At 47.5% G+C, this 22,458-nt stretch overlaps 1 protein-coding gene across 1 annotated transcript in view; it reads right to left on the bottom strand.

Moving 5' to 3' along the window:
* Nucleotides 1-22,458, bottom strand: part of SLCO3A1 (solute carrier organic anion transporter family member 3A1) — a 114,264-nt gene that overhangs the window by 10,402 nt on the left and 81,404 nt on the right. The window contains exons 3-6 of the mRNA XM_083475071.1: nucleotides 16,688-16,786; nucleotides 10,084-10,350; nucleotides 4,170-4,334; nucleotides 235-433 (exon numbers count right to left, since the gene is read on the bottom strand). Of these exons, the coding sequence (XP_083331197.1) occupies nucleotides 235-433; nucleotides 4,170-4,334; nucleotides 10,084-10,350; nucleotides 16,688-16,786 (730 nt within the window). The remainder of the gene's footprint in view (nucleotides 1-234; nucleotides 434-4,169; nucleotides 4,335-10,083; nucleotides 10,351-16,687; nucleotides 16,787-22,458) is intronic.

Here is a 22,458-nt window from a genome sequence, read left to right as displayed (position 1 = left end):
AGGCCACCAAGGCTGGGATCCTTCCTCTCATCCTCAAGGAGCAGCTCAGTCACAACCTGACCTATTGGATGCAGCCCTTACTTCCAGGTCGGTGGGACTTTTTAACATCCGGACCAGTCACAGGGGCGTATCCATCAGGTAACCCAAAACTTCTGATGGGCAGCGGGTTGGCCATGGAGGAATAAATCCCAGGAGCATTTCTGGCTCAAAGTCCGCTTCACGGGGCATACTCACTTGTTTCCATAGGGAACAGTGACCCCGGCCACCGGTCCTGTGTCACAACCCAGGAACAGGAATGAGACGTAGCAGCCCGTGGATACCAGGTTGACTAGCATAGCCATACGGATGGCTCCGAGAGCAGACAGGCTCAGCTTCTTGACTAAGAGGCCGCCCAGGAAGATGCCCAGACATGCACAGGGAATAGCTGTCATACCTGCACAAAGAGAAAAAGGGGTTCATAGCTTCCATTTCAATTTGCCTCAGTCCCTGCGCATGCAGGTGTGGAAAACCTACTTCCTGAAACATTAGGAACCCTTACAAAAAAAACACACAAGGCACTTACAGTGGTACCTCAGTTGTCAAACGGCTTAGTTGGCGAATAAACTGGCTCCCGAATGTTGCAAACCTGGAAGTGAGTGTTCTGGTCTGTGAACATTTTTGGAAGCCAAAAGTCTGACACAGCTTACGCGGCTTCTGACTGGCGTCAGGAAGCTCCTGCAGCCTATCGGAAGCTGCGCCTTGGTTTTTGAACCATTCCAGGAATCGAACAGACTCCTGGAACAGATTAAGTTCAACAACCAAGGTACCACTGTATGTATGTGTGTGTGTGTGTGTGTGTGTGTGTGTGTGTGTGTGTGTGTATATATATATATATATATATATATATATATATATATATATACACACACTCTTTATATTATTAGAGAGACAATGTGGTGTAGTGGTTAGAGTGTCAGACGTGTGGGGGTTAAATGGGGAGGGTGGGAACTATGAGCTCCTTGGAGAAGAAGGTGGGTGAGAAATGTAGGGAAATAAATGTAATTTTAAGTTCTTTTGAAAATAAAAAACCAAGTTTCTAGGCCTTAAGGCAAGGGTCAGCAAACTAAGGCCCAGGGGCCAGATGTGGCCCCCCAGGCATGTAAATCCAGCCCGCGGACCCTGCTGCACGCTTGGTCAGTCCCTGTGTGCTGTGGATGCCTCACTGCGTGGGGACTGACTTCCGTGATGCTGGCATGGCTTCTGGGTGGGCAGTGACACTGCCGCGGCTTCAGATTGGCTGCAGGAAGCTCCTGCAGCCAATCTGAAGTGCGGACGACTCCGGGCGGGTGGCAATGCTGGTGTGGCTGGTAGGAAATTCCTGCAGGCAATCCAAAGCTGCGGACGGCTCTGCGCAGGCACTGGCGCGGCTTCGGATTGGCTGCAGGAAGTTCTTGCAGCCAATCCAAAGCTGTTGGCGCTGGCGCGGCTTCGGATTGGCTGCAGGAAGTTCTTGCAGCCAATCCAAAGCCTTGCCGCCTGCGTCTGAGGTAAACCCGGTGCGGCCATGGATGGAGAGGCTGGCCCCCCACAAGGTCTGAGGAGAAGTGGACCGCCCCCCTGATGAAAATGTTTGCTGACCCCTGCCTTAAGGATTGGATGATAGGACCGAGATTATGTGAGCAATGCTGAGTGACATTACAGCAACTGAGAGGGTGGAATGGCTTTCGTGTGGGCGCCTCCACAGCTTTCAAAACCTTGAGAATCCCCCCATTATTATTATGATGACATTTCTATCCTGGCCCTCCTCCAAGTTGCTCAAGATGACATACATGATTCTCCCCCTCCCTCAATTTTATGCTCACTACAACCCTGTGAGGGAGATTAGTCTGAATAGGAATTTGAACCTTGTTCTCCCAGGTTTTGGTCTGACACTCTAACCACTACAACACACTGGCTCTCTGCAAAGTGAATGTGTTCATAACTATTGCAGGTTACAGGGAATTGGTTTTCCTTGCTTTTCACATTGTGGGGAATGGCACAATTCCATGAAATTGCCGAAAAGTTACAAAATGCAGCACTCAGAGGTCAGTTTTGTGAGATCCTTGGTTGTCTTTTTAAAAAAACAGCAAGATCCCAGACCTCACACTTTTCAGAGATATGCTTGAAAAACTGGCTGCAAGACTTGCTGAAACCTCTGTAGTCAGACAGGTTGCTGAACAGCATTTCCAGGGCTAAGAGTGTGGATGAATTGTGGAGAGAAAAATATTAAAAACTGCAGGGTACATTAAGCAAAGTGAGAGCAACCTCGCCATTTGGTCTCATGTGCTTAATTTATGCAGGTCTCAAGCTTTGACAATTTCTTGTTTCAGAGATTGGGTTCCTTTGGCACAAAATTGAAAGGCTAGCACCTGATTAAAGAAACCAGAGTTGATAAATGGCATGAGTTTGGGTCAATTAATTTAATCTGCATATGTATTTGCATATGAATAAAAAGGAACACAAAAAGCATAGCTTACTATGAGAGTTGGTGTGGAAGAATGTTTTGGAAAGGATGGGGTGGGACTGTTTCAAATCCCTGCTCAGCCAAAGAGCTGATGGGATGAAATGGGGGCAGTCCTTAAGCATAGCCTTCCCCACAGGGTTGTTTGGAGTATATTTGAAGGGGCAGCTGTTTTATTTATTTACCTATTCATTCAGTTTATACTCTACTCTTTCTCCTGAAGGAGCCCAGGGTGCCAAACACATCAATAATAAAACTACTTCTTTTTAAGAGCATTTAAAAAAGTTGTTTAAAATAGTCCAAAACAGTTAAAAACATCTTCTCAAACAGTGAGAAGTTGCCAGGAAGTGTTTTCCAGCCATCAAATGACAGGAATTTCCCCCTATTCTTCTTCCTGAAAGTCAGCAATGAGGGAGACAAGTGCACCTCACCAAGGGAGGGCATTCCACAAGTGGGGAACCACCACTGAAAAGGCCCTGTCATGGGTCAATACCAACCAGGCAGCCCCAGTTGAATTAGGACTTGTAACTGACAGGCAGCCAGCACAGAGCTTTCAGGACTGGTGGTACATGGTCCCAACAAGTTGCCTTGCTGACCAGCCTAGCAGCCCCATTCTGCAATAACAGCAGCCTCTGGGCCATCTTCAAGGGCAGCCCCATGTACACCGCATTGCAGTAGTCCAGATGGGAGGATACCAGAGCATAAGCAACTGGTGTCAAGCTATCCCAGTCCATTACACATACAATTTATGTAATTTTTCACAGTCCTCTTGACTCAGAGAGAGCCACCTATGTTCCGAACTTGAGTACAGTGGTACCTTGGTTTTCAAATGCCTTGGTACTCAAATGCCTTGGTTCCCAAACGCCAGAAACCCGGAAGTAAGTGTTCTGGTTTTTGAATGTTTTTTGGAAGCCGAACGTCCGGTGCAGCTGTCATCTATTGTTTCCAGGGTGCCTCCACCAATCAGAAGCTGCGCCTTGGTTTTTGAACATTTCGGAAGTCAAACAGACTTCCAGAACGGATTAAGTTTGGTGCTTTTGTTTTTGCTCTTTATTTTGCGTTTTTGTGGCTTTTTCTGTTAATTTGTTTTTGTGACTGTGTGGAACCCAGTTCAGCTACTGATGGATTGATTGTGTGACTGAGGAAATGGATAAAAGCTCCCGATCCAAACAATGACTATCATCAGTGCAGGTAAGATTTTTTTTTTTAATTTTTATCATATACAATGCTGTCTTATTTATTTTATAGTACAGTACATTGATTATTGCTTTCATTTTATGGATCAATGGTCTCATCAGATAGTAAAATTCATGTTAAATTACTGTTTTAGGCATTGTTTTTAAAAGTCTGGAACAGATTAATCCATTTTGCATTACTTTGTATGGCAAAGCGTGCCTTGGTTTTGGAACGCTTTGGTTTTGGAACAGATTTCCGGAATGGATTAAGTTTGAGAACCAAGGTAGCACTATTCATGCCATAGTGAAAAAGGTTTTGTGAGCATCAACCATCTATGAAGGCCATGAGACTGGTCCTGCATGACTTGTGAGCTGCCAAGCTTTTGCTACAAGCCTGGAATAGCAAAGGCAAGGGGTGCATGTGGGCATGGGTGTAAGCAGCACAGCATCTGACACCCCATAATATACCCTGAAAAGAACTATGGCCCAACCAATGGCCTGCTCTGGCTACTCACCCAATAACTGGTTGGCGGACGACGTTGTGAGATTGAATTGCTGCTCCAGGTATTTCCCCAGGAAAGCCGCAAAGCCAGCAACCACGGCGATCTCCATGCACGCTGCAAGGACAATGCAGGTGAAGACTGGATTGGAGAGCAAGTGCTTGGTTACTTTAGGGATCACTGAAGAAGAGAAAAGAGAGGGAAAGGGTCTTTAGAAAGGGGGCTACTTTCTGAGCTTCCCCAGATGCCCTCAAGAAGGTCTTCCCCAGCTTCTAGGCATCTTGGCTCACTATGACCTGGCTGAACGGAGATAATTGGAGTTGTGGTCCAAAACATTTAGAGGATGCCAGGTTACGGAAGGCTGCCTAAAGACATTTTCCCAGCTGTGGGGCAGCTGGTTGTCTGTAAGCAGCTCCCATGTGGCTGGGAGGACACTCCGCGTGACCCAACCACATTGGCAGGGCTCAGTCACATGGGTCTTATGCTGCTAGATCCATGTGACTGAGCCTCGGCACATTAGTTCACATCCATGTCCATGGTCAGAGGCAGTCATGCTTCTGAATACACATGGCCGGAAACTGCAGGCAGGGAGCATGCTCTTGTGCCTGGGTCCTCCTTGCAGGTTTCCCGTTAGCATTTGGGTGGCCAGTTTGAGAACAGGATGGTGGACTAGATGACAAGGAGGTCTTCTGGTGTGCCTATGCACTCAAGGCCAGGGTTCGACAGACTTCAGGCTTGTGGGGTGTACAGTGGTACCTCTGGATGCGAACAGGATCCGTTCCAGAGCCCCATTCGCATCCAGAAGTGAACGCATCCCGCACCCGCACCCGCACGTCACGATTTGCCACTTCTGCACATGCGCGTGACGTCATTTTGACTGCGCATGTGTGAGTGGCGAAACCCGGAAGTAACGTGCAACCCAAAAATACTTATCCTGAAGCTACTTCAACTCGAGGTATGACTGTACTATGTTTCCTTTGTTTTTAAACTATGACTCCAAGAACTATTAGCTCTGCCTTCCGCAAAGCAGGCGCCCATGATGTCGGCTTTCTCCCTCTACAATCACGCAATGGCTTGACTTGCCACAGGGCGCCTTTTCTAAAGTCAAGACATTTCCCATTCTGTGCATTCTTTATTCCGACTTTGAACCAGATTCTTTGTAAGATTCTCATCTTTATTCTTACGACTTTGCATTGATTTAGCCTAATGGCTTTATGCAGCTTTGGCCTGGCTAGCCCCTTTGGGGATGTTCAACAGAAAAATCGACACAAGCAGACATGAGTTCCCTAAGAATACCATTGCCATCCAACCATACCTGGACTGCTTTGAGGCTCATGGGGCCATCTAGGGGCTACAGAGCATATTACACAGGAAATCAATTACTGTATGAGTAGCACTAAACTTCTGGGTGTTTAGATTTGAGGCTTTGGTTCTGCCCCAAATGTTGCACTAACTACTGGGTTTCTGGATAAGGAGTACTTGCCTTTCTCTAAAGCAATCTTTCCCAAACTTGGGTCTCCAGCTGTTTTTGGACAACAACTCCCACCATCCCTGACCCTTGGTCCTGCTAGCTAGGGATGATGGGAGTTGTAGTCCAAAAACAGCTGGAGACCCAAGCCTGGGAAACATTGCTCTAAAAATCAGTGACAGGTCATCTATCCAATGGAGGCAAACAGGATTATGTCTTGATGCTTCCAAACTGGGGCTTATTTCTAAGAAGTTAACTGAGGTACCACAATGGGTTGCTGGTAGCAGGTTTTTTGTGTGTGTGTGCTGCAGAGGTCTGGCCCAGTGGGTCTGATCTTTATTCCTTACCTCATTCTATGGGCCAGTGTGGGCAGGGCCACTCACTTGTCAGTCATCTGATGTCATGATGACAGGTGAGTTGAACCACAGGGGTGGCAGGGAGAGGTCTCCTCTGTTGGCACATCCCCTTCAAGGAAGGCACTCACGAAGCAGGACTGAACTACCTGTGTGGAACTGGTGGGCCCAGTGAACTGAGAAATGAACTCTTGCCAGTTATGTCAGCTGATTGACAGGAGGACATGGTTTGGGGGGAAATGGATGGCCATTTCCTCCCAAACCATGTCCAGCTGTCAATCAGCTGACATAATCACAGAATTATAGAGTTGGAAGGGACCACGAAGATCATCTGGTCTCATCCCCTGCAGTGCAGAAATCTTTTGCCCAACATGGGGCTTGAACCTAGGAACCTGAGATTAAGAGTACCATGCTCTATCAACTGAGCTATGTCAGGGCAAACTGGCAGGCTAAAGTTTGCTGAATTTCCCCCAGAAAGGGTGAATCCACAGTTAATACTGGCTGGCCTTAGGGCTGGGCAATATCTGGTTTTCAAAATCGCAATATATTACCAGCTAAGCATCATGATATACTGATATATTATGAAATAAGGATGGAACTAAGTAGAGGCAAACAGTAGGGCTGGGTGATAGCTGGATCTGGAAATGTGGAAACATGAAACTAAGACTGAAAAAAGAGAAACTGAATTTGACAGATCCAGTCATCCCTTTGTTGAATATGTCAAGAGTTGCATCCGGTATTACTCCATTCTGCCTATGTGAGTATGTGAAATCCCCATTTTCATTTTCAATTAACCTTCTCTAAGCCCCAACTCTCCCCCCGCGAAGTTCATGCAGGAGTTTCTCTTTGTTTCTAAGAAGGAGAGAAAGACTTTGGTTGCAAAGCGTTTCTTAAGCTAATGAATCAGGCAGAGCCTGTTCTGCTTGGGTGAGTATTTTAATTATTCCAGAGATAACCCCGCTTGAGCAAGATGGAGTGCGCTGAGGTTCTGCGAAGAACCTCGCCTTGCCTTGATACCTGGCAACTAACTCCTCTGCGAGTCCTACATGTGAAAAATCAGGACGTTTGAAAAATTATCTCTCTGAAGTGCAGCTGAAGCCTCAGCAGGGCCTGTCTGCCTTGTGCAAATCCCATCCTCTCTCGCTCTGCTTTCTGTTTCTTGGGTCTGAAAAACAATTGTCATATCCTCCTGGGTTGACTGCCGTCTCTTCCTTTAGATTCTCAAAGTTTTATAATGCAGGAGCAAGAACTGGCGGCAAGACGTGACTATGGGCAAAACAGCCCCTTGGCAAGGAAGGTTTTTAGACTCACCTGCCCCATACCACACTGGTTTAGGATGTATAGACACTAGGTTTTAATGCAGAGAAACATTCAGATATTTGACCCCCCCTGTAGTCAGAAATGGTGCAGCCCAGCAAAACATCACCAGGGGGCTTTTGCTTGTCTAGTTCTAGCCAACCATTTTTTTTGGGGGGGGGGGATGGAAGACACTGGCTGTTCTGTCATCAAGATAAGCCCAACATCAAGGAGCAGCCACTTCCTTTGATTTCTCCATCTGCATCTGTGCTTCAAAGGAATCTTTTTTTGCCCCATCACAGATTTTACACTAACCTCACTGCTTGGAAGCTCAAAGCTGACTGTTCCCCTCCACCCCTCTCATTAGACTCAGCAGGGCCAATGCTGGCACCTAGTAACAGTGGGCATGTGCTGGGACCCCCAGGCATCAATAGGGCCCCAAATTAATGCCATCATCTCCCCCAAAATGTCTCTCCCCCCCCCCCGGCCTGGCTCTGTCATTCAGGGCCCCGACAACACTCCAAGCAACACTATATCAGGGAATTGCTGGGAATTAACATGGCAAAAAGCTAAAGGTTAAGGTAAAAGACCCCTGGACAGTTAAGTCCAGTCAAAAGCAACTATGGGGTTGTGGCGCTCATCTCGCTTTTAGGCCGAGGGAGCTGGCATTTGTCCACAGGCAGCTTTCCGGGTCGTGTGGCCAGCATGACTAAACTGCTTCTGGCACAACGGGACACCGTGACGGAATCCAGAGTGCACGGAAATTTTGTTTACCTTCCCCCCACAGTTGTACCTATTTATCTACTTGCACTGGAGTGTTTTCAAACTGCTAGGTTGGTTGGACAGCTAGGAGCTGGGACAGAGCAACGGGAGCTCACCCCGTCATGGGGATTTGAACTGCTGACCTTCCGATCGGCAAGCCCAAGAGGCTCTGTGGTTCAGACCGCAGCGCCACCCGCATCCCAAGCAACACTATATCAGAGCATTGCTGGGAATTATCCTGGGGGGCAGGCTTGGCCCCCAGGGCTGCTCAGGGTGCAGATGTTACAGTGACTGCTCATCTCTAGTTCCCCAGCAGGGCCCACCAGCAGAGGACGGGAGTCTCCTAGAACCCCCTCATGCTTTGAGCTGGCCTCAAACCTCACACTGCTTTGATATGCATTCCTGATATTTCTTTATGGTTCTTCAGCTCACTGTCTCTTCCAGCAAAGCTCCTAATGACTGCAAGCTCACAGACCTTTTTTTTTTTGTCACAGCACTTTCCCCAAGGAAACCCATGTCCTACCACTGAATTGCAGCAAATGGATTTTCAGTGGATTGCCATTTGCTCCAATTTGGCAGTGAATTTCCCACGGAAAGTGACAGGACAAAAACAACGACAACAGATGGGCATGGACTTTTAAAGTGTGGACTTGTGCCTGTAAATAGCAGGGCAAAAGGAAGTCTGGGTTCCTCTAGGGAATCTCAGTTTTCAATCTGAGCAGGGGTTAGCTGAGCTCCATTTTTTAAAAAAGCCCTGCTGTACCACACAATAGTCCACTTAAATCTGCAGTCATGGCCAGCTCTACCATGAAGCAGAGTGAGACAGGTGGCTCAGGTGGCAGATATTGAGGGGTGGTAACTGGGCAGAGCTGAGAGCTTGGCTGCTGCATCACATCAGGAGTCCATCTATTCCAGCATCCTGTTCTCAGGGATGCCTCTAGGAAGCCCCCAAGTAGGACCTGAGGGCATCAGCAAGTCTCCCTACTGGTATTCAGAAGCACGGCTGTCTCCAACAGTGGAGGTTGAACACAGCCTTCTCCTCCATGAATTTGTCCAACCCTCTTTGAAGGCCATCCTAGTTGGTGTCCATCACTGCCTCCTGTGGGAGTGCCATAGTTTTAACTACATGCTGTGCTTCTTTACGTGTCTGTCTTGCATGTGCATCTGCCAGGCAGCCTGCTTTGTGTCTCTTCCTTTTGAGCTAGTCTCCTGCCCTCTAGTGCAGCAAGGTGAGAAAGATAAAGGACCCCTGGATGCTTAAGTCCAGTCAAAGGCAACTATGGGGTGTAGAACTCATCTCGCTTTTCAGGCATTTGTCCACAGACAGCTTTCCGGCTCATGTGGCCAGCATGACTAAACCGCTTCTGGAGCAACGGGACACCATGATGGAAACCAGAGCACACAGAAACGCCGTTTACCTTCCCGCCACAGCGGTACCTATTTATCTACTTGCACTGGTGTGATTTCAAACTGCTAGGTTGGCAGGAGCTGGGACAGAGCAACGGGAGCTCATTCCATCACAGGGATTCGAACTGCCGACCTTCTGATCGGCAAGCCCAAGAGGCTTAGTGGTTTAGTCCACAGCGCCACCCACATCCCTAGTGCAGTGGAAGATGTGGAAGGGAGATTCAGCAGCCAAAATGCTCAGTGTTTGCCCACTGATTCGAGAAAGACGCAACGAAGGACTTCACGAAGCACATTGTTAAACTATGGAACTCACTCCCACAAGAGGCAGTGGCTCAAATTCAGGAGTGGGGAACCACCAGCCTGGGGGGCAAACACAGCCCTCCTGACCTCTCGATCCTGCCCTTGCTTTCCTGGATAGATAGGTCAGAGAAGGGCTTGCAGAAACTAGCCTACTGCTTAAATGTAAAATCTGCATTAATGGCTCCACCCACTGGCCTCTGGCCCCACGCACCATGGCCATGCGGCCCCTGGAAGGTTCCCCATGAAGGAACACGGCCCTCAGGATCCCCCACTTCTGATCTAACCAGTCATCGACCTGTCGCCTCCCGCAGATGCCAGGTGAGCTACGAAGGGATAATGTCACCTCTCAGTTGCTGGAAGCAGGAGACGTCATCTGGGGCTTCCAAGGTGTTTCGCGGGAGGACCCCGTTGCTGGGCTTTGGCCTCTCGTAGTCCCTGTCTGGCAGCATGGCCTGCTCGACCTCTGCCAAGAGCTCTGGCCGGCGGGTCAGGGACTGTGGGAATCCAAACATCGGGAGAGACGAGAAGAAAAGTAAGGCACCGCAGAGCAAGAAGCCCGCCCACCATGCGCCAATCCACCTGGGGTCATCGGGGGTGATGTCCAGCTTACCTGCAAAGGACAGAAAGACAAGGCTGTTGAGGATCATGACGGGAGATAAGAAGGAAACCCCTCCAGGGACTGAAGGGGTATGTCATGGGGGTGGTCTACTCCACACAAGGGGACCTGGGGCTACCCCAAACCTCAGCCACCATTCATGGAGCACCAGCCCAAGCTCCCTGGAAAAAACACCTGCTCTGCATGCAGAAGGCCTCAAGCTAAGTCTTTGGCATCTGCAGGTGGCCACGTGGCATGGATGCTTTAACTGAGATTCCTGCACCCAAAAGACCAGAAAAGACTGTTTATGTATGAGACAACAGCTGCAAGGAAGCTACTAGCCCAAAGATGGAAAGAACCAACAGTTCCGACCAAGGAAGAAGGCAAGCCATACTGCTGGACTATGTGGAAATGGCAAAAGTGACTGGGAGACTCAGGAATCAAGGAGATAGTGACTTTAAAAAAGAATAGGGGAACTTCGGCGACCATTGTAAACAAATAAAAACATTAGCTGGACTTTAAAAATGACTTGTGGGATTGGTGGAAGTCAATGTTTGCTTTTCTTTTTAGTGTTTATATTATTAACTTGTAAGATATGAATTTTTTTTTGTTTTTTGAATGTTGGTTTTTGTGTTTTGTTATTTTTCGATATTTTTCGTGTTGCTGTTGTTGTGTGGAAAATACTAATAAAATTTATATTATTAAAAAAATGACTTGTAAAGAAACAATAAATATGGATAATTTAGAAAACTGTGGAGATTGTAGTTTTAGAAAAAATATTTAAGGACCCATGCAGGGGAGGGGGAAGTCGTGAGATTCAGAGGGTCTCAAATATGAATATGGTAAAAGTTTTTTTCTCTTTATTATTTTGATTTTTTTTGTAAAAACCAATAAAATATTTATTTTTAAAAAATGAGATTCCTGCATTGCAGGGGGTTGGACTAGATGACCCTTGGGGTCCCTTCCAACTCTACAGTTCTATAATTCTATAGGTAGCGTTTGGAATATTCCCTGTCTGAAGCCCAGGACAGACACTGCCAGTCTCTACAGACAATATTGAGCAATATTGGGTCTCCAGCTGTTTTGGACTGCAACTCCCATTATCCGTACCTAGCAAGACCAGTGGTCAGGGATGGTGGGAATTGTAGTCCAAAGACAGCTGGAGACCCAAGTTTGGGAAACAGTGAGCTAATGAACCAATGGTCTGACTAGGTATAAGGCAGTTTCCTACACCTCTGTTTGAATTAGCTTTTTCTTCCAATAGCTCAGCTGGTTAGAGCACGGTACTGAAAATGCCAAGGTTGCAGGTTCGATCCTTGGACTAGATGATCCTCAGGGTTCTTTCCAGCTCTACAATTCCCTGATTCTATGATTCTTCAGAGCCCTGAGGACTGGTATCTTATTATGGCATTTGAGGGAAATGCCATAGCTCACATGTTTTGCATGCATAAGGCCCCAAGTTGACATTCAAATTCCTGCTCCATGATTGCAGTCATGGGATTTATGTCTACCAGATGATGGCGTATATTTTGACTCCACAGAGTGGGAAGTGATGGAGACAGGATGTTTGCGTTACTGTGTTCCGTGAAGTGGGACTATTGTCCTTTGTTCTTTTTTCTCTTTGCTGTCTGATGCTAGAGAGAGAAGGAGCCATGTTGCAGTGCTCCGTGTGTGTTTATATGTAAATAAAGTAGATTAGCCAAAATGCTGAGTTGCTGAGGTCTGTTACGCATGATGCGCAAACTCTGCGGATCCCTAAGTGTGCTGGTGTCGGTTGGCATCGGTCGCTGTGATGTTTGGGCAGAAGAAAGCTTTTGAAGCTCCTGAGCGATCGACCAGGAAGGAGGGAACATGCCAGTCAGCCATGTGTCTCTACCAGGGTCCTACCCGTGTGTACACTGAACTCCTCAGCATCTCCAGGTGGGGCTGAAAAAGACTCTGGGTCTGAAAATCTGGAGAGCCACTGCCAAGCAGTGCAGACAGTACTGAGCTAGATAAACCAAGAGAAGTCACCTTCCTATGTTTCTAGGAATTGTACACCACAACTCGAGGACAGAAATGCTATGGCCACATCTGAGTAGCACCCTGGAGTCTATGTTGCACATGCCACAATCTTTACAAGGACCTTGCATAGTAGGCCAGTATTCTAATTCTCCTACTCCAGGAGGAAAGAATGACTTGAGCCGAGGGCTTCCCTGCTGGCAAAGTGCCGAGTGCCTTGGTGGCGCAAGATAAAACAAAGATCAGAGGGGGGAAAGAGGAAGCAGGTCCTTGCTGCAAGGAGCTTGCAATTTGAAATGCAACTGGAATGTGTCTGGAATGTGTCTGTGAATTGCGGCAATGCTTCTGGGTGTATAACCGCTGCCTTTTGTGTGGCTGGAATGTAGCCTTGATTCATTGCTCCTCCCACTTTTGCCTTTGGCCCAGCCCACCTGTGGCCCCCCAGATGGTTCCCCAAGAAGGAATGTGGCCCTTTTCTCTTGTCTTAGCCATTGAGCTACACCAGCTGTTATGCCAGTAAGAAAACTTACACATGGTAGTGGTGGTGGGGTGCTAACTACACCTTCCATTAAAGTGATTAGCAATATATACTGCTAATATATTAGCAATCACATTGGAGTGGTTTTTTAAAAAAAGAAAATAACTTCCAGGCACAAGGGGTTGGGTTTATGGTTATTATGGTCACAGCAAGCTGGGGTGTGTGTAGACATCTATGGAAACTTCAGAAATGCCATTTAAAATGAGGCAGCAAAGCAAGGCAAGGAAGGATGAAAGGATGAGGAAACCAGGTGGAGATGGAGTAACAGTTACTTTATAGCTCCCTCTGCTGGCCACAGGGGTCTCCTTTAAAAAAGAAAATAAATTGCAAGTTGTTCGCAGCCGCATCAGCTGCTCCAGAATAAGCACCAAAAGCAACTGATATTTTTAAATTGTTTATTTTTGGCAAGCTTCCCAGAACTGCACTGTGAGAACAGAAGAAGAGCCCTGCAGGATCAGGGTATAGCCCATCTAAACCCAGCATCCTGTTCTCACAGTGGCCAACCGGTGTTAGAATTCCTGTTCCGTGATTGCAGTCATGGGATTTATGTCTATCACATGATGGCGTATATTTTGACTCCACAGAGTGGGAAGTGACAAAGACAGGATGTTTGTGTTCCTGTGTTCCATGAAGTGGGACTATTGTCCTTTGTTCTTTTTCTCCTTGCTGTCTGATGCTAGAGAGAGAGGGAGCCATGTTGCAGTGCTCCGTGTGTGTTTATATGTAAATAAAGTAGATTAGCCAAAATGCTGAGTTGCTGAGGTCTGTCACACATGATGTGCAAACTCTGTGGATCCCTAAATGTGCCGGTGTCGGTTGGCATTGGTCGCTGTGATGCTTGGGCTGAAGAAAGCTTTTGAAGCTCCTGAACGAAAGACCAGGAGGGAGAGAACATGCCAGTCGGGCATGTGTCTCTGCCAGAGTCCTACTCAAGTGTAGGCTGAACTCCTGACAACCAGATGCCCCCAAAGGAAAACCTGCAAGGAGGACCTGAGCACAAGAGCCCTCGCCCCTCCTGAGGTTTCCCCCAACTGGGATTCAGAAACGCTATTTCCTCCAGGTATGGAGGCAGAACATAGTCCTCAATGCTGGCAGCCACAAATAGACTCGTCCAGAAGTGAGGCTGTGCCTCTATTGACAGGGGCGTAGGAAGGGGGTTGGGGGGTCGGTCTGCCCTGGGTGTCACCCTGAGGGAGGGGTTTGACAAAATGGCAGCCGGCCAAGAGCTACACACACTGTAGGGCGGCTGTGGGCGTGCGTGCACCATCGTTATGGGCGCCGCTTGAGCACTGTCCATATGGACGCCGCTCGAACGCTGCCCGTATGGGTGCTCCAGTGGCGCAGTTGGTATCGGCACCGAGCATGTGTCGTTGGTATCAGTGCCACGCATGCGCCATCTGTATCAGCACTGCGCATGCGCCACTGGGCAGTTTGCCCCGCCCCTTGACACCCCACACCGGGTACCAGAGAGCCTTCCTTTGCCACGGCTTCTTGACAGCCCACCTTAGCCTCTTACTCCCAGTTTGGGAGGGTAGCGAATGTGGTGCCTTCCAGTTTTTGTTGTCACCATGCATTATCTTTGACCAGTGGCCATTCTGGCCGAGGGGAGTTGTGGTCTATCCCCATGTGAGAGCATCTTGTTACTCAGCGGAAGAGCATCTGCTTGGTGTGCAGAAGACCCCAGAGTCAATGCTCAACATCTCCAGGTAGGGCTCGGAAAAACTCCCGCTTGAAACCCTGAAGAATGATAGAACTGTAGAGTTGGAAGGGACCCCAAGGGACGTCTAGTTTAACCCCTTGAGATGTGGGAATCCCAGCTAAAGCATCCATGACAGGTGACCATCCAACCTCTGCTTAAAAGCCTCCAAGGAAGGAGAGTTCACAACTTCTCGCAGGACTTTGTTTCACTGTTGGAACAGCTCTTAATGTCAGAAAGCTCTCCCTGATGGTTTCCATGAATCTCTTTTCTCGTCATTTGAATACATTGGTCTGGGTCCTTCCGTCCAGAGCAGGAGAAAACAAGCTTGCTCCATCCTTCATGTGACAGTCTTTGAGATAGTTGAAGATGGCTATCACATCTTCTCTCAGTCTCCTCTTATCCAGGCTAAACATACCCAACTCCCTCCTCTGCACATGTTCCAGCTTGTCAATACCCTCCTGAAACTGTGGCACCCAAAACTGGACACAGGGCTCTAGGTGGGGTCTGACCAAGGCAGAACAGAGAATAGCCCAGTACTTCCCTTGACCTGGAATGAACCGATGCTATTGTGCAGATTCATATAAAAGGTAAAGGTAAAGGGACCCCTGACCATCAGGTCCAGTCGTGGCTGACTCTGGGGTTGCGGCGCTCATCTCGCTTTATTGGCCGAGGGAGCCGGCGTACAGCTTCCGGGTCATGTGGCCAGCATGACTAAGTTGCTTCTCGCGAACCAGAGCAGCACATGGAAACGCCGTTTACCTTCCCACCAGAGTGGTACCTATTTATCTACTTGCACTCTGACGTGCTTTTGAACTGCTAGGTTGGCAGGAGAAGGGACCGAGCAACGGGAGCTCACCCTGTCGCAGGGATTCAAACTGCTGAGCAGAAGGTCAGCGGCAAGTCGGCAAGTCCTAGGCTCTGTGGTTTAACCCAAAGTGCCACCCGCGTCCGCAGATTCATATGCTGTGGCTTAAATCAACACAGCAAGTTTTGCAGCTATTGTTAAAGTTGAGTGACTGAGTGAGGGAGAAATTTTTGGAACACATTGGGATATCAGCTCTGCTCAAGGTATGACGGATAGCAGCAAAAGATAGACATAACAATTTACAAGGACGGGAAGAAACGATACGGACAGAATAAATGTCACACGCAGGAAGAACAATGATATAGTATGAGATCTTCACTTGTAGTCTTATAAATTATTTAACGTGTCAACACGAACAGAAGTTATAAATATTGCAGCTGTCGTATAAGGGATTATTATGATGACTGGAATGTCAGTAAGACTTTGGAACGCAGAAATAAAGAAAATCATCAGAATCATCAATTCTAGCATGTGGAGGGGCACCTTATCTAAATTATATAATTTGGTATTTGAATGATTGATATTAGTAATTGTATTTTAAACTGGCATTGTTATAATGAGGCTATCATTGGATTATAATTGGAAAATTAATAAAAATTGTTATAAAATAAATAAATCAACACTTTCCCCCCTCTGCCAAAAAATGGGGACTGAGGTCTTAAGTTATTTTCAGGGGGAAAGCACAGCTCAGTGGCTGAGTACATGCTTTAGGTAAAAAGCTGACCTATGCCAGGTCAAACCCTTGTCTGCTCAACCTGCTATTGCCTACACTGACTGGCAGCGGCTCTCCAGGATTTCAGGGAGGGCTCTCTCCTAGCCCTTCCTGGAGATGCTGTCAGAGGTCCACCTCTGGTTGAATCTGGGACCTTCTGCATGCAAAGTAGATACTCTACCACTGAGCAATGGCCCTTCCCCAACATAAGATGTGCTTTATATGGAGTCAAACCGTTGCTCCATCCAACCCAATATTTCCTACACTGACCGGAAGCAGCTCTCCAGGATTTCAGGCAGGATTTCCAGTGCCATCTGGAGATGCTGGGGATTGAACCTTCTGCATGGGAAACTTGTGAGCCATCCTGAGCTACAATCCTTGCTCAATGTGCCTAAAATGCTTGCCAGTTTTTTTTGTTTTTTGTTTTGCAATTATGCAAGCCAGCCTCTTCCCATTCTACACCTTCCAAAATGCAAGTGGTCCCCTGCCCACCCTGCCATGCACAGACCCACCACCTGTAACTAAGTGCCTCCTTACTTGTGTCGATGAAGACGGCGTCCACATAGATTTTGGTACAGAAGGAACCCAAGATAAATCCACAGGCTGGTCCGAACACAAGCATTGTAAACAAGATCCCTGTAGGGAACACAGAAAAACAACGACACAGTGAGAGGCGCGTCCTGGAACAAGGATCTAGTCCTCAGTGAGGTGCTCGATATGTGGATGGGTTGTAGCACTCTGAGTTGCCGCTGGGGAGCAGTGAGGGAAGAAAAGTTCTCTGGTGATTGAAGTTTCCTCCAGACCAAAGCATTCCCTTCACACAGAAAGCTAGCAGCTCATGGGAGAAGAGCTCTATGCGAAGCCTTCTCCTGACTTGATGGTTTTCTTAGGTAGTGGAGACCGTTCCACTAGTCACTGCCTTTCAGCTTGCCCTACCTCACAGGGCTGTTGTAGCGATTTAATGAGAATGGTGGAGACCCATGCATGCCACCTTAAGCTCCTTGGAGAAAAATATGAGATGCAGTTATTTGCAATAAAAATAATAATAACTAAGCAAAACAGTCTTATGCCACTTTCACAGTCGTGGCCACTTTCAAATTATCCTGGGAACTGCAGTTTGCTATGGGGTGCTGAGATTAGAGAGCTACAATTCCCAGCACCCTTAGCGAACCACAGTTCCCAGGATCCTCCATGTCTGTTGAAGTGCTTTAAATGTATGGCTTTGGACGTGACTGATGCCGGCTGAACCTCTGTTGGAAGATAAATCCACAGCATGGGACCAACGGGACTAAATCCCCAAATTCTGGCTGAAGTCGGACAGGTTCTCTTTGTTCTCCTACTGGAAAAAAAAAATGCCTCGAGGCACTTTCCCTTCCGACAAGTCTGCTAACAGAACTGCAAAGTTTGCCCTCCAGAAACTGAACCAAAAGCAAAGTTTGTACGTGACCAGACTAAACTCAACGGTTCTATGAGTCTAAACATCTGAGAGAGTACTGGGGCATTTTATTCTTTTCTCGCTTCCTCCAGTCTGAGATTTCACCACTAGAGTATGCTGTATGCTAAAGCACTAAGCATGGAAAGAAGACAGAGGGTTTCTTTTCTTTTTTCTTTTTTAAAAAGAGAAAGGATATTAACTAAACAAAATACAGTTTTCCGATACGGGTTAAATACTCTGAGCCCCCCCCCCAAAGAGTTTAATGTTTTATTATGTCTTTATATATGTTGGAAGCTGCCCAGAGTGGCTGGGGCAACCCAGTAAGATGTGTGGGGTATAAATAGTAAAATCATCATTATGGAATGGGATGTCCCTATTTTCATCGGAGAAATGTTGGAGGGTATGCAAACCTGTTTAACCAGAAGAGAAGCTGGGGGGGGGGGGCATCTCCGTAGCAGATTGTTCCTCTTGCAGACTGCTTTTTCAACCTCAGAAAAAATGTGATTGCCTTCGTCCAGCCAACACGACCGGCTGCCTCTTTAAAGCCCACGTTAATCTCAAAAGCCTGATTGCCCCACATTTCCCCGCTGTGGCCAGCTGATAGTAAAGGGGCGTGTCTCCCCCATGGAGAGATTACTGGGATATATTTAACCGAGGTGCCTACATGTGCGGCTTGGAATGGGGTGGGAGAGAGGAAAATGGACAGAGCACACGTGAACGTTTGACTGCCTAATGGCGTCCATGTCACCCAGGAGACCACAGCCACAGACATAAGAAAAGAAAAGTTGTTCTGTTTCCTGGAGAGGTCACTTCCTGCTTTGCATGGAGAAGCCGTTTTCAATGCGACGGAAGCGTGCAACTGTTCTGAGGCAGCACCAAATGTTGAAATTTTGCACCCCTAACAACAGTTGCATGCTTTTGAATTATGGTGCTGGAGGAGACTCTTGAGAGTCCCATGGACTGCAAGAAGATCAAACCTATCCATTCTTAAGGAAATCAGCCCTGAGTGCTCACTGGAAGGACAGATCCTGAAACTGAGACTTCCTGGAAAAGAGCCTGATGTTGGGAAAATTGGAGGGCACAAGGAGAAGGGACGACAGAGGACAAGATAGTTGGACAGTGTTCTCAAAGCTACCAGCATGAGTTTGACTAAACTGCGGGAGGCGGTGGAAGATAGGAGTGCCTGGCGTGCTCTGGTCCATGGGGTCACGAAGAGTCAGACACGACTAAACAACTAAACAACAACAACAAACAACTTTGTGCCTGGGGCAACTGCCCCCATGACCCCTCCACACTACACCACTGAGTCCACCACTCCTTTGTCACACCCTAGATCTGTTCTCTGCATGTGGAGTGCAAGCCTTCTTCCTCCCATAAGAATGTAAAAAGGGTGCTACTCGATCAGGCCAATGGAAGGGATGTTGGCTGCTGAGAAAGCCAAACCTCGAATTTGCCTGAACATATGAATTTGCCTGATCTGCGAACACACACCAATAGGGTAGTGGCAAATTCAGGATCCCTTCATGATAGTCACAGCCACACCCCTCATAGCCAGACCCACCTTTAAGATAATACAGCCACCTAAAATCACATAATGATCTGTTAATTAAACACTAATAATAATTATGGGTGCATGGCAATGATCAGGCCCAATCTCCATGTGTTGTCTTTCAGCTAGAGTTACTATTTCCAGTGCACAGGTGTGGGTAAATTATTTGCAGTGCTCCAGTGAGGAGTGGTTTAATGCTTAGCTTTGGAGCATACAGAACAACAACTCCTCACTGTTCTTCCTGAGCACCTTCTCCAGAGTGAGACTAGCAGCCAATCCTCAATGGCTGACTCACCTTCTTTCGCTCCGATTGGCTCCAGTCAACACAAAGAGTGAGGAGAATGGTCTTTGAGCCATTGCAACCTTGGACCACTACAGCTCTATCTCATGCACACCCCATTGGATTGCCTCGTATCTCCCAGGGTCATTCCAAAGTCATTTTAACAGTTGCCAGGAATCAGACCTGGGGCCCTCTGCCTTCAAAGTGTGCTCTCCTGCTGAGGTTGCCATCCATTCAAAGCACATGTCTTCCCACAAATAACCATGGGAACTGTAGTTCCCTTCCACAGAGTGACAGTTTCTGTCACCCTTAACAAACTACAGTTCCCAGGATTCCTCGAGGGAAACTGTGTGCTTTGAATGGATTACGTATATGTGAGGAAAGGGTAAAGGGACCCCTGACCATTAGGTCCAGTTGTGACTGACTCTGGGATGTGGGGCTCATCTCGCTTTACTGGCCGAGGGAGCCGGCGTACAGCTTCTGGGTCATGTGGCCAGCATGACTAAGCCGCTTCTGGCGAACCAGAGCAGCACAAGGAAATGCCATTTACCTTCCCGCTGGAGTGGTACCTATTTATCTACTTGCACTTTGACGTGCTTTCGAACTGCTAGGTAGGCAGGAGCAGGGACCAAAAAAATGGGAGCTCACCCTGTTGTGGGGATTCGAACCGCTGACCTTCTGATTGATGAGTCCTAGGGTCTGTGGTTTAATCCACAGCGCCACCCGCGTCCCTTATGTATATGCAAGCTCAGCGACAATTCAGCAGGATACATAATTCATTTCTAAAGAAGAAACCTTTAGCCGAGGCAACGGGGAGTTAGCTAATGATCCATGGCCAACCAATGGCCTTTTAAATCTCTAGTGAGAACAGAGAGGCAGTAACTAACAGGCCAGATATTAGCAGGGCTGTAAACCTGGCCCTGCATTTCAACTCAAGAGAGCACCAGCAAGTCTTTGCATGCAGAAGGTCCCAGGTTTCAATTCTGAGCATCTCAAGGCAGGACTGGAAGAGACCCCTGTCTGAAGCCCTGGAAAGCTGCTGCCAGTCAGTGTATACAAATATTGATCTAGACGGACCAGTGGTCTAACCTGCTATAAGACAACTTCCTAGGTTTCTGTATCAAGGAGAAGGGCCACAGTTCAGTGGCAGAGCATTCTGTCTATCACATAGAAGGTCCCAGCTAGGGATGGGAGATATCCCTCTCTGAAACCCTGGAGAGCTGCTGCCAGTCAGTGTAGGCAATTCTGCTCTGGATGAACCAGTGGTCTGACTCGGGATAAGGCAGAATTTCAATGTTCTTTGAAGGCAGCTCTGAGTCATGATGTACAAGTGCAAGGCAGCAGGGACATTTTCTTGATTGATCCACAACCTTTCTGAAAAACTACACGGTCCACAGTTTGAGACTCTGTGGTCTACACTGACTTTGGGAAGCAGCCCTCCAGGGTTCAAGAGGAGAGTCTTTCCTACGTCTACATGAGTCTGTTTGGAGGCAAGTCTGAGTCGCTCCAGGCATGTGGGCGGGAGGCTTTTAGTAAGCCCGACAGAGAAATCTAATACAAAAAGGTACACACAGCCTCTGCCTCCTGGCTGGATGAAGCGGTTCCCGTCTGCTGCAAAATCTCACTTGCCAGGTGAAACCTGCTCTCCATTATTCATGGGTGCGCTGCTGCGGCGATTACAAAAACATTGTTATTTTAAAAATTAAATTAAAAAAACCTTCCCTTCCTTCTCCCTGACTCTTACCTCTCTGCCTCCCCCCCCCCCCGCCCTGCCAAGATGCTGGCGCTGTCAGACTCCATCACCCCACTTGGTACAAGTGCCTGGCTGGAACTGCTTTGATCCCCACCAGAATAAAAGGAGAACATTAAAGCAAGTCATCCTGGCATTGCCTCTCATTAATTAACAGCTGCAGGCTTTTTAAACATCTGTCAGGGTTACTTTAGCATTCCCTTTACTCTCATGGCTACGTCGAGAAGGCGAATAAATCAAGAGCAGACTCTGCCTTGGCAGGACTTGGGTTTTTTCGCTTCTGCCATGTTTTCGCAGCAACAGCAACCAAAAGCTGGATGCAAAATCGGGTGTACTGATCAAGGCGGCCGCCCAGCCCTCACCAAGCCTGTGTGCTCCAGATGTTTTGGATTGCAATGTTCATCAGCCTCACCCAACGCAAATGGCATGATGCTGGAAGCTGATGGCAGCCTGTGCTGACTGAAATGAAGCAGACCTTCCTCAGGAACAAGCAGTAATGAAAGCAGGAACTCGTGTGACCACCCTGATAGCAAATCATCATGAATGCATGATAATAATAATAATAATAATAATAATAATAATATGATATCTGGAGAGGCCCCGAATATGCCCATGGGGCCAAGAGGGTTGGAAACCAAAGTAGATGGGAATCGGCTTCCTTCCCCCATGGCAGTAGATAAGAAGATCAAAGAAAGGAACATCTTACCAGTTAGAAACTTTAATAATCACAGTGAGAGAACAAAGAACACATCTCTTAGAAATGGCGGTGCTCCCAATTAAGGATCACACCTCCTTCCATCCCTATTAATCTACGTCACTCCTACGTTTTGTAATCTGAGTTTGTAACCTCTGTGCTTTCTGTTCTGAGACTTTCTGAGCTCTTTGGGACTTTGAGGAGATTGGAGGAATGCTGTCCAACAACTGTGAATCTGTTAACCCTCTCTCTTCCAGTGTTTCTTCACCTAGCTCAGGGGTCTGCAACCTTTAAGACAAAAAGAGCCACTTGGACCCGTTTCCGAAAAAACAACAACAACTGGGAGCCGCAAAAACATTGCAACATTTAAAACAAATATAACACTGCATATATTGTTTCTTGCCTTAATGCTATATATACAGGATCGTGCAGTCAGCTGTCAATCTCAAGAAAAAAGGACAAATTAATAGCTAATTAAAATATTTAATTTACAACCAGGTAACCAGGTTAATGGGACTTTTGCTCCTGAACCTCAGTGTTCAGTGTCTGCACATCAGGGCTGTAAGACGTCACCTTCATTTTCACACAGGCTTGCAAGGT

The sequence above is a fragment of the Podarcis liolepis genome, assembly GCF_965112155.1.
Source record: "Podarcis liolepis genome assembly, chromosome: 14".
Taxonomy (NCBI): Eukaryota; Metazoa; Chordata; class Lepidosauria; order Squamata; family Lacertidae; genus Podarcis; species Podarcis liolepis.
The sequence above is the reverse complement of the archived record's forward strand: the minus strand, read 5'-3'. Positions and strand labels throughout refer to the sequence as shown.